The sequence below is a fragment of the Haemaphysalis longicornis genome, unplaced genomic scaffold (assembly GCF_048455015.1).
Source record: "Haemaphysalis longicornis isolate Haplotype H1 unplaced genomic scaffold, Haemaphysalis longicornis Haplotype H1 scaffold_5, whole genome shotgun sequence".
In the NCBI taxonomy this organism is placed as follows: domain Eukaryota; kingdom Metazoa; phylum Arthropoda; class Arachnida; order Ixodida; family Ixodidae; genus Haemaphysalis; species Haemaphysalis longicornis.
The window spans coordinates 19,783,416-19,796,317 of NW_027526385.1; the positions used below are offsets into that span (position 1 = coordinate 19,783,416).

General features: G+C 47.4%; 1 protein-coding gene across 1 annotated transcript in view; it reads right to left on the minus strand.

Moving 5' to 3' along the window:
• LOC144137939 (uncharacterized) overlaps positions 1-12,902 on the minus strand; it is a 126,826-nt gene that overhangs the window by 21,136 nt on the left and 92,788 nt on the right. The window contains exons 36-38 of the mRNA XM_077669971.1: positions 10,813-10,908; positions 2,212-2,302; positions 613-755 (exon numbers count right to left, since the gene is read on the minus strand). Of these exons, the coding sequence (XP_077526097.1) occupies positions 613-755; positions 2,212-2,302; positions 10,813-10,908 (330 nt within the window). The remainder of the gene's footprint in view (positions 1-612; positions 756-2,211; positions 2,303-10,812; positions 10,909-12,902) is intronic.

The following is a 12,902-nucleotide window of genomic DNA, read 5'->3' on the forward strand; positions in this document are numbered from 1 at the left end:
TGGCCTTTCGGAGTCAAATGGCCTTTCGGAGTAACGCCTTTTGGAGTCAAGAAGTGTTTCGGAGTCAAAAGACTTTTCGGAGTCAAATGGCCTTTCGGAGTAAGGTCTTTCGGAGACGAAAGGCCTCCTGAAGTCAAGAGACCCTGGGCATCAAGAGACCCGTCTCGCCCCTGGCTGATGTTAGTCCTTCATAACAATACAGTCGAATCCCGCTACAATGAAATTGACGGGGCATGCAGTATATTTCGTCCAAGTGGAAATTCACTGTGCTGAAATCTGTCCAAGCACACCACAAAAGGGGAGAAAAAAATAGCCCCATATATTATTTGCATCACTGACAACATATTCCAACCTAAGCCACTCAGCGCTCATAATATTGTAAGCCATCTTCCTTTCCACACGTGTGCTACAAACCTTCAACATCAGAAGGCCCTTGAACACCTCGCCGCCCATTTCACATCTTTTCTTCGTGACAATGTAAAACCACGCATGTGTTAGGCAAGATAGCAAGGACGATCAACAGACATACATGGCTTCCTTGCAAAAGGCGATGGCACAATGGCCTAGAACTACAACAGTGCTCGCGAACGCAGCTTTTGAATATTCACGGACCTTCCTCGATGGGTTCCCCTTCCAAGGGCGTCTCCTGGGTGGAACCCTCAGTCGTACTCGCTGCCGCTGCAGGCTTCAGCTTCTTGGCCAGAGGTGAACCATGGGATGCCAACAAGGCCGACACGAGGGCCTGGGTGTCCGAACTGCAAAGGCCATTAGAGTGAGAACGAGGAGAGTTGCATGCGCAACTCTCCTCCTTACACCCACAGCTCCGCGATACTACACTATAAAAAAAAGAAATAGTTAGCGGCGCCCGGTTTCGATCCCACGACTCTCTGGCCTCAAGGGGAGGTACGCGGTGCTCTTCCCACTACGCTACAAATCCGGGACAGGAGCAAGTGCTACGAACGCGCCTTATGTCCTTGACTCATTCAAACTACGTCAAGAAGCTACTGATACAAAGAAGGCACGTGAAGCTGAACGTCAACGGAAACGACGAACTGAAAACTTTAGAGGGGGATGCTGAATTTCCCGTGGGAAAGCTGTGGCGGGAAGCGCCACGCGCCTTGCAGCTCAACCAGCCCCGTCCGCAGCACCTCTGATGCTGATTGTGGCAGGATGCCCCTAGGGATTGGCCAACCAAAGAATTCATCACGAGATAGGTTCGTGTTCAACTATTGTCGTCATCTTCCCGTAGGGGAACCACCGAAGAAGAAGAAGAACGAGAAGACAAAGCTGCGAAGAGGAGGGCGTGTACATTGCTCTCAGCCGGTGCACCAATGTCAACAACCTTTACCTCACCAACGCTGACGGAGACTACAGATTCTACCACAGAGACGACAACATCGACAAGAACATAATGGACGAGTTTCGGCGCCTCGAGAACCACCGCCTACTCACCGTAACACAACAGCACTTGCGTGCCTTTGCCACCGGTGTGGACCCGGACGCGGAATTCCCTCAGGCGCTAGTGAAAACCAGATCACTGAACATAACGGCAACACAAAATGAACCACACGGAACCGCCACGATGCTTCATCCTCATCAGGCTTCCCCACGGGAAGATGGTGTAATTTTTTTTCCCCCTCCCCCAAATGCATATTGTGCCCTCTCTGGATTCCCAAAGTACCACATTACAGTTGATCCTGGATATATCGAACTCCAAGGGGATCGCAAAATAGTTCGATATATCGATAATTCGATATAAAATATTTTCTTTTGCATAGGATTTTTAAGTGGATGTTTGGACTGTTCGATAAATGCAATAATTTGATATACCTAGGTTCGATATATGCGGGATCGACTGTACACGGATTCAGCGGCTGGGCTGCTGTGAGCTGCGAGCGAGAGTAGAAAAGTGAGTTCTTCGGGTTGAAAAAAAATGTCGTGACCCCCGAGCAAGCGAAGTAGCTTCTGCTTCTGCACAAAAACATATAAAAAATCAAGGCCTGTAAAAGAAAATTGATATTCGATTTGATATTCGGCTTTTTTCCCCGAATTCGATTGGATATATGATTCGAAGGTTACCATTTGGTATTCGCACATTCCTACAAAACACGGCTTCAAAGCTTTGCCTCCCAAATAACACCTCTACAGCGACAAGTATGAGCAGTTGATTGACCAGGTTGTAGCAGAACCAACGGAAGCTGCACCGTCTACCTGGTAGGCTCCTGGTCCGAGTCCCTGGGTCGCTTGTGGGAGCCTCCAAGGCCACCGCTGGACGTCGAAGAGCCGTCGTCAGCGGCAACCCCTGCACAGCAAGCAATTGAAACACAGGTTTCAAATTATGGAATGATGCCTGCCGAACCCACACCTTGGCTATACGCCTCGAGCGCGGCCTGTAGGGGCGCCACTGAAATCCCCCTAGCGGCCCGTTTCGAAAGCAGGCGCGGGAGTCCCCGGCTCGGTCCCCCCTGTCGCCGTTGCTTTTGGGGCTCGTTCAAGACAGCGATTTACCGTTTGTCCGCATTACAAATACCGAATAACGTGGAGCAGGCACTCTGTTTGCAAGCGTGGTGTGTTCACGAGAGGATAAACGTTTATGACGCGATCTTAGTGAGATCTATATAAGCGCCGGGCGTGTGTCACAGGCCCGCGTCCCGAAGCCAGCATTTGCATGCAGCTGATTGCAATTCCGCAGCCCTGAAATTTAGTGGCAGTGTCTCCGTAAGCAGTGTTTCCTCCGATGGTCATGTTGCGGCCATACACACTGTGATGTAAATCGACTTTGTGTGTGCACTTACAAAATCCAGCGGAGCACTCATGCCTGACAGCACGCAAGTTACGCCTGCCAATATCACATAGCAGATATTGATCAGTACCATGAAAAAGCCAATGCGGCATAAATTTCACAAACATTGTACCAAAGAAGTACGATGGATAATGGAAAATTACACTCCGGAGTCAGCACACGACGACAAATTTAATGTGGATCGTCTTGTCCCGAGGTGAGCGCTCGCAAAGATTCATCTGTTACATTTATCCTCCACGAGAAGCGCGAAGACGGGTTTATAGAGTAATCCGCGTCCCCGACCAAACTCTTCGAAACATCGTCATATGACACAGGGAGACTGCAGAATCTAGCATAAACCGAAATCAGAACCCTTATCAGATACGACACTCTTCCAACAAGCCCGTGTGTACGAGATTTCGGCGCACGTTAAGGATCTCCAGGTGGTCAAAATTAATCCGGAGCCCTCCACTACGGCATGACTCATCGTCTCCGTTTCGTCGGCGCGTTAAACCCTGCAATCAATCAATCAACTCTTCCAACGACACCTCGTATCGCTTGTGAACTGCCTACCCTGTATTCTTCAAAAAATGCATCCGCCGAGTGATCAGCCGTTCGTTGAAGGCGAAAAACAAACGAAAAGTGAAAAGGCAGCAATTGTGTGTGTGATTACTAAAACGTTCATTCGTTGATTTCGCTCCGCATTTTTAAACAACGATAGTTGAGCGTCCTCCTCCTCAACCCCCCCCCCCCCCGCCCCCCCCTCCCCCCCTCCCCCCCCCCCCCCCCACACGTCTAGCGATATATCACTGCATTTCGCATCTAGTTGGTCTGGTGAATACTAGCTTGCTCAAACAAACGTCTTTAGCATGTCAGAAGCTGCACTCGTTTTTTTTTTTTTTTCATTCCCGAACGACTATTATATTTATTCCTGACTTGCAGACCATTCATTTTCCCGTGGTTTCATTAACATATACCTTGGTTCTTACTATAAGGCATGAGGGGGCACATATATGACACTGCACATCCTTTGAGTGTACTTAACATTTTCGCGTGGCTTATATTCCCATAAAAGGCACAAGTTTTTGTCAGCTATTGGGTTATCACATCCCCGAATCATATTTTTCTACGACGTACATTGAAGCAAAGCCGCATTGTTGTCTGCGCTGCAAAACGAACCAACCTCTTACAGTGCCTAAACGAGGCGACAATAAATAGAATTCACTTGTGCTGACGTGTTCGAAGGTGACAGCGGTGATATGCTGCTGCCGTCGCCGACGCCCGCAAGAGCGGCCAAGAAGCGCGCAGAACCGCCTCCCCGCGGGTATAGCTCTTGTTGGCGTTAGAGCGCTCTACAAAGACGCAGCTGTTTTTTTTAAGTGCCCTATACGTGCAGTTAGCTTACAGACGTCACCATAACAAGTTGTTTATTGCGCGGAAAGGCAAAAAGAAGCGAAAGAGAACCGAAACACTGCATGACCGCCTATCAGCCACGCAGCGCTAATCCCGCAAACGCAGCGGAGAAGCGGCGGCAGGCGGCGCAGCGATCGCGAATCTCGAGGCGTATAAGGTACGCTCCGGATTAATTTTGACAACCTGGGGATTTTTAATGAGCGCCAAAATCTTGACACACGGTCGTTTTGCTTTATTTGAAAAGTGGCTTTGATAGGTATAACATTAAGGGACAAGACAAGAGCGGAGTGGGTCACGGAACAAATGCGTGTTAAGGACATATTACAGTCTGCGCTCGTTACAGCGGATCCGGCAACAACGGACTTTCGGTTACAACAGACCATTTCTGTTGGTTTGTCTGGTCCCCATCCATTTTAAATGGAGTCCACTCCGCTCATAGCGGACCCGGCTAGAGCAGACTATCGGCTACAACAGACTAAATTTTAGGTGAAAATTGTTTCGACTGAATGTTTATAGTGGACTTCCGCGGGGCCGGCGCCCGATGTGCTTTTTGTTTGTTTATTTTGGCAAGAAAACTGCTATGTCTGGCAACATTGCTGGCAGCCGGGTCGTTGGCGCAGCCAAGCCAGTGCCAGTGGTTTTTTTATTTGTGCAACCAGCAGCATGAGCGGCAGGGTAGCTGATTTCACTGTCGGATAAATTAGGCGTAATTAACGCTGTCGAACATAGGGAAAAACAGGCCGACATCGCCAGAAGTACAGGCCTGTCTAAGGAGACGGTCCGCTCTGCCGTCAGGAACAAGGCCGCTGCCGATAAACGTGACTCCGGTGAGATTGAAAACAGGGGTATCGAATACCGTATTTACTCGCACAATCCTCGCACTTTTTTTTCGGAAAAGTCAATGCGAAGATAGGGAGTGCGAGAATTATGCGGGGGAAAAAAATTCGGTGCACAGTGTTGCCAATTTGCCTTCTGCCAGTCCCGCTAAATGTAGCAATCGTTTTTTGTATATGTAAGCTCAGTGTTGCCAACAGCAGCTATTTCTTTTTATTTTATTATTTACAACGTAAACAGTCTCCTGTCGATCAGCGATCATGAAATTGCTGCCTTTGCTTTCTGGCGCGCGCCCTATCTCCTCGTCGTCATGTGCGTGCCCTACTCCAGTAACGCACATTGGAGTTGGTGACGCCGAAGTGCTTGCCTGCGGTGCGGTTGCCGTGTTCGATCGCGTACTCTATCGCTTTCAATTTGAAAGCGGCAATGTAGCTGGCGTTCTTCCCCATGGCGAAGCGGCACCAAGCACAAAACAAAGAGATCAAAAAGTTCTCAAAATGGCAGCGAGCTATCCACCACTGACGCGAGTGACTCACTGACTGCTGCTGCTCAACGACGGGACCACGGCTGCGACACGCCGACACGACAGCGGGCTGCGCGAACGCCGTCTAGTTGCGCACACGCAAAACCGGCTCAAGGACAGTGTGAGTAGCGTGTTAGGGCGCCTGTTAGGGAGTAGCCATGCAGGTTGTTAGGGCTCCCCGAACGGAGAGGCGGCGGGGGAGGGCGCGCGTTGGAGAGCAACGTTTATAGAACCAAGGTTCTACAAACTTTATTGCAGAGCGCGTGCACCATGCGGGTTTCGCAAGCAGGCAACTTTCGCCGCTGCAAAGTTGGGGGTGTGAGGATTATGCGAGGAACCAAAAAATCCAAGTTTTGGTGGCTCACATTAGGGGTGCGAGGATTACGCAAGTGCGAGGATTATGCGAGTAAATACGGTACTCAAAGTCGTGCACGGGAAGGCGATTCTGCCCTCATCAGTTTTTTTATGTAATAAAAAACTCGGGTTCAGTGAAGTTCGGTCTTTTATTCCTACGCATGCATCGTTCCCGTTCCATTTGGTGAAAAAGGTAAGAAATGCATCAAGTAGGGGGGTTGTTTCCCATCCATTGTGTGCAATCTGCCGGTAACCGTGCCCAGTCCAACTGGTCTAATTTTCGGTTTCACAGCTGTCCGTCATCAGATTATTTCATTACAGCTGTTTCAATGACCAGACTCAAATCGTTAAAAATGTGGAAGCTGCCTTCGGGGAGCATCATGCAGCGATCCGATTTGTTTGACGAATGGTTTCTGGAAAACCTGCCTTGCCTTGAAGGTATTTAAAAGAGCCTAGCTAATTCTGATGGCCACGGCTAATGTTTTATAGCTGGTTAATAATTGCGCCTAGTTATATTCTTGCTTCATTTGCTCGGCTTATCATGCGTCTTTACACGCTTGACCGCATGCGCTAGGGCTTTTCCAAGCGCCGGTGCTAAGCTTTGGAAACGGTATTTACGCGATTCTTTGCCCTCGCGCAAACACTGTGCAGAGGTGCTGCAGGTGCGTAGAAAGAACAAAGTGTATGTACTATGCATATGCAATATCGGTCAAAGTACCCACTTTAAGGCTCATACCCCCCGCTCTCCCCCCCGTCGGATACTGCATACTTCGGCTACAGCGGACGTTTTTTTTCCAGATTCAGGGGGTCCGTTGTAACGGGCGTAGACTGTAGTACAAATTAAGAAGAAGAAATGGACGTGGGCAGGGCATGTAATGCGAAGGCAAGCCAACCGTTGGTCATTAAGGATAACAGAGTGGATCCCTAAAGAAGGCAAGTGTTGCAGGGGGCAGCAGAAAGTTAGATGGCCAGATGAGATCGGGAAGTCTGCGGGGATAAATTGGTTCCAGTTAGAACAGGACCGGGGATCAGGGGAGATCCTTAGGAGAGGCCCTTGCCCTGCAGTGGGCGTAGATAGGCTGGTGGTGGTGGTGGTGGTGATGATGATAATGATGCAAAGCGGTTGCAGTGGCCGGAAATTCAGCCCGCATCCTTCGGCTCAGCAGGCAACGCAAGTTTCACGTGCCATGGACATCTCGGGCCCGTATTTCCAGGCATTTATTGCAGAGTGCTCTAAATGCTCCACCACCACACCAGCAAAATTGAAAGGTAGGAATGCCTCTGTTCCAGTACAGCACACACTTAGAGAGTCCTTTATGGAAACTGCTTTCCCACACAATGCTGCAGTCACGCAGAAAAGATTGATGCAGGTAAACTTTTCACAAAATGTGTGCACAGTAATCATAAGGCCTGTTAGCTGAGTGCTACCACCTAACATTTAAAAACAGGAAAGAGAGGCGCTACTGACAACAGTGATGCAAGTGGGTAACCGATTGATTGATTGTGGGGTTTAACGCGCCGACGCAACGCAGGCGATGAGGCGCGCCGTAGTGGAGGGCTCCGGATTAATTTCGACCACCTGGGGATCTTTAGCGTGTGCCAAAATCTCGTACAAACGGGTGTTTGTGCTTTGCACCTCCATCAGAAAAGCGGCCGCCGTGGCCCAAGTGGGTAACTGAAAGTGGCTACTCTAGTGGCTACTATTACAATGGTACACATGCTCACCCCAGCCACTGGCATTCCTGACAAGCCGACTTTCGCTGACTGCAGGGACCAATCAAAAATACCGTATTTCCTCGATTCTGCGACCCCCCCCACACTTTTTACCACAATCACGATGCCCAAAGTGAGGGGGGTGCTCAGATTCGAAAAGCCTAAGTTACCCCTCCCTCCGCTGCTTTTCCTTGTCGCTGCCATATCTCGACGAGACGTGCGCAAGGAATAATGTTTTATTTGCCAAACATTCGAAAGAAAAAAGCTACAGACACTGAACCCAGTGCTTACGTACAATACTCAGTCATGCTCGCTACAATTCGAGTCCATTGTGGTGTTTGTGCCGCCACTTTCAGTATCCCCTGCAGGTCATCTTCTGTTCCGTTGAAGTGGTTTGTAACTGACAACTTCATAAATGACTTGGCCACAACGTCAACTCAGATCCGCTTCCACGCGTCTGAAATGTATCTTAAGGTGGTCGGTTACAAAAGGAGGTGCTTAGATTCGCATGCAAACTTTTTCTCCAAATTTTTTTCCCCAACGTAGGGGAGGGTGCTTAAAATCGCAAAAATACGGTACTTCCTGTATTCCAAGCAATAATGTGGGCAACCTGCACTTCCTCATGACAACAACTGCAAGGTGCTTCTATCCCCTAGTTCAGTGACCCGTCTTAAGGGGGGACGTGGCTTTCAAAATCAACTTTTTTATTTCTGAGTGGATTTTGATGAAAATTGGCACAGCAACTGGAAATGCTTCTGTGATAACACCATCAAAATTTCAAGATAATATTTTGATAACTTTTTTATTTATTAAATTTTCTTTCTGTTCCGCTTGTACCGAGCTTGAGCGACTTATAAAACACGATAGAAAACTTGTTCCAAGTGCTTTGCATTCCCAAATGAATGGGCGAGGTCCTGACAGTTTTAGAATTTTTTTTTTACAAAACAATATTTTTTAGTTTTCATTTTTTTAGAGGTTAATGTGCAACAGGCATGTTGATTGTGAACGACTATTTGAATAAAAAAGTCACAAAAAACAAATCTGGAAAACCAAAAGTGTCACGACCTGAACTGTTCATCAAGGAATGTAACGCAAGAAACGGAATCAAAATAGACCCAGTGGTCACGAAGAAATCCCTGGTACAAGCGACATCGGTGGCAAAAAAAACTTTTTTGAGAAAACGGCTTCCGAAGTTGCAACATAGGTTTCACTTATCAAAAGTCGCCACGGTTGCAGCCTTTCATGTCCTTTTGAACATGGGGCTTCTGGAAGGCCTTGCCTTGAAATTGGAGTGCCTTTTCACCCTTTCTCTTTCCAGAAAACATCATTTTCAGCTCCTCCATGAAGAGTACATACCCCCTTTGCAAACCAAACGGAGGGGAAGATGGGTTTCAATGGTCTTTCAATACAAAGTAGGTTAGCTGGTTGGCTGTATCGCACTGGACAACCTCCTTTTGCAGTGTTGTCACCATGGCAACAAGTTAAGCATTTTTTTTACTTAAATTTGAACATTTTTGGCTTTTTTTATGTTTTATCTTGCCTGGCACAGCAACTTAGTACTCATACGTGCAGTTGTTCATTGCCAAAAGTTTGCATACCACAAGGATGAAAATGAGCTACTTTGAAGCTTGGTAGAGTATTCTGCATAACTCCCAACTTCAATGCAAGAGCATATTTTTTTACTACTTTTGACATTCAAGGCATCCAATATTTCTCGCAGCACAGCCAGTATGCCCTAAGCAATGGTATCAATAATTTCCCTTAAAAAAATCACTGTTAAATGCTGCCACAGTAACGTACATTTTTAACGCAGAGAGCATAGTTTTATTCCTATATTATTAACTCAAACATGTTTTCATGAAAATTACAAGTGCACGGGAAACGTAGCGCAAGAAAGGCGATATGGCTCGCGCGCATCGCAGCGCACGCTTACCGCGACATATCGAACTTTGATTATACCTGATATGGCTGGTCAGGTCGCTTTTAAGATTAAATCTAACGTCGCAGGCATTAATTACAACTACTGGCGTTCAATCGTAACCGGTTGCCCAGTCATGTGATGCTCCAATGCGCGTCGGCTATGCCGTGCGCGCCGCAGCGTTTGACACGTCGACCGTTTCTTTATCAAGGCTAGCGAGCCCACAGTCAAAACACAGCAATAACTAAGCGTGTAAACATCGCAAATCCGGCTAAAAGTTCACTTCACGAACCGCTTTCGCAAGCGCGCACATCGCGTCACCCTCCAAGGTCTGGCGACGGTAGAGTCACGCGCACCACGAAGCGTTCGATGACCTCCGCCTTTCGAGCCACACAACTTTCCGTAATCTGGCTCGTTATCTCTGGCATTCCCATCGCGATAACCTGCGTGTTGAATACCACAGATTGAACAGAAACTCGGCCGAGCGAAGCGGCGAAAATAAACTCAATCCGCTCGCAACGCAGCTCAGGCGGCCGCCATCTTGCGTTGCGCCCGCGACATCCAATCAGGAGGGTCGCTGTTCTGCGCCCCGACCGGAGGACCAATAGCGCTTCAGCATCTATTTCTAGCTTCGTTTGTGCGTCGTTTCTTTTCTGCCGTTTGTGCGTTTGTGAATGAACGAAGATACAAGAGACGAGCGGAACCGGAAAGACGATCGCTCGGCCGATCTAACCATATCAAAATGGCCGCGCCCGGTGGCACCGTTGCGGAGATAGAGCGCTCCGAAAATTGCCGTTTTTTCGCCTTTTTGCGCTGATAGTTTGTCACCGCGCCTGACAAAAGTATTTTTTTATGCCACTCTGCGACGCTTTTCAGCGTAAAAACTTTGCAGACGCACAGAATAGGAAACATAGAAGCCGAATATGTGGGTTTCAAAAAAAACGATGTTTTGGTCATTTTTCCGAAGTTGAAAGCCGCGTCCGCCCTTAAATACGTGCGTATAATTTTTCACAAACAGATGGGTGCATCAGGTCCCGACTGCCTAAATCACCTATTCATTTTTTTAGACGTAATGCAAGGGCATATGCATACAAGAACATTCGATCTGATTGGCAGTTTTTATTCTGCAGTCAAAAAAATTGATATTCGCAGATCCTTGATCCACACTGAAAAACGCACCAGACTGCATAGCTCGCGCCAGGGAGCATGCGGTCATTAACTTAACGCTATCCCCTTTGCCGTATGGAAGTGGTACAAGAAAAGAAATGCCCCTACCGGTTCCGGTACTGGGCTGGGCCACCTGCGGAGATGGGGCCACAGTGATGGTCACTGTACTGGTCGGCACCACCAACTCAGGCTCCGGTTCTGGTTCTGCAAACAACGCACAGAAAAAGAAAAGCGACGAAAAATAAACAATTGTAACATTTTCATCACTCCATTTCTGAGACGCGAAACATACACATGCCACCTTTATTTGTTAACCTAAAAGCATTTTGAGCACAGCATGAAAAACTCTGACTGGCGGCCAATACAAGGGTCGATTTTTGTGGGTGTCACAATGCATTGTTGCTTGTTCAATGTACAAATAACATTAAAGGGGCCATGCAGACAAAACAAAAGTTTGGTTCATTCGAAAGACTGCCTCATTAGAATAATACTGACACAATTTTTAATAGACTTAACTTCACTCAAATAAGCTTTAGGAAAAAAGGGAATGGCCCTGCGACCACTAGCTCACTTCCTGCGACAGAACCTATAATGTCATATGCCCAGCTGTGTGATTGACTGAGGCCGGCAAGAGCAAACGCAAATTAGGCAGGGCTTATAAGCTTGCCAAACAAGCTATTTGCACTTAAATGTAGTGCATATTCATTTTACAGCAGTAAGAATGGTACGGTGAACAATGAAAGTTACGAAAACGCACGTAAGCCTAGAAGTGCTGATTCGCACCACTGTACATACTGAGCGCACTATGCTAGTTTTAGCTAGCTGCACAGCAGTCCGCCACTCTGGAGTTGTCTTACACGACAGTGGTCGATTGGCGTGAGCGACATTGTCTTATGTGACCCTGTTTGTCGAGCATACCCCATGTTACATGAAACGATTACTTTCTCCCGTAACAAAAACAAGCCAGGTGCAAATACGGTCAAAAGCATAGCAATGGTGGACAACGATCTGCGGCTGACTACGGTAGCGCCATCTGGGAGGACCGACGGTAAGCAAGGCTGCAGAGCCTAATAACGGACTGGGAGTTCGTTTGAACAACTGCCCCTGTGACTTCATGGCAGATGCCACGAAAACACATGATTTGGTGCAAGAATCAAAACTTTAACCTAAATTGATTAATTTCTCAGTGAATATGTCATCGTTTGCTGCCAGACAAGCACTGCGAGCACTATAAAACATGAAATCTTTCAAATACAACAAACTTGTATTTAGTCTGCATGGCCTCTTTATTAAGTGATAACTAAACCACTAAAAACCAAGCGTGCACTGCACGCACTGTTGTTTGGGCTGCCTCAGAAATCAAACATGTGAAACTTACCGCACAAGAAAAAAAAAAAAAGTGTTGAATGTTAACTACGCCAATTGCTGGTAGGACTGCCACATTTCTGGCTGCTTTCAGAAAACATCAGCAAGCCATTAGCAGCCATCTCCCGGCATCTGATATTCCGTGCCCAGCAACCAGAAAGTGCGATGCAGCAAACGCACGCATTGCTCCTCAAACCTATTTCTGCGATAAAGAACAGTGCTTCATCGATTTGTTGCAAACCTCAAATTCTGAGGTACTTACAAAGGGCAACAACTGTTTTATAAAAGTACGTCGAAGTGGTAAGGCCCCTCTTTGGCACCAAAGATTGCCTACAGCGCGTTAAATATTGAGGACACTGCTACTCCTGTCTTTCACATTAAAGTCTCACATTTCACCCGCCCACACCTTGCTTCAATTCACATGCAACACCTCACCTAGAAAGACAGCAAGAGAGGACCTCTGAACCAAGTCTAGTTTGTTCCTCCCGATGCAAAATTTCAAAGAATGCCCAGAAACATGAGAGGAGTTCCATTCGACACCACTTTGTTTCGGGCAAAGGTTTTCTGGCACGGAAGGCACAACAACCCCAGCCACTGTCACATTTCGAGCGCTCCTGCTACAGTTAAACCTCACCATAACGAACACTGATAAGCGAATTATCGGCTATAGCGAACTAAAGACAAACTTTGGTTGGTCATGCTTTAGTTGAATGGCACTTATTCTTTTATAATGAAACTGAAACCATGAGACCACTGCGTGATATTGGATATAACAAAGAAATATTTGACCAGGAATCTGAGAAGTTGCTCGAAAAAAAAAAAAATCCCGTCGT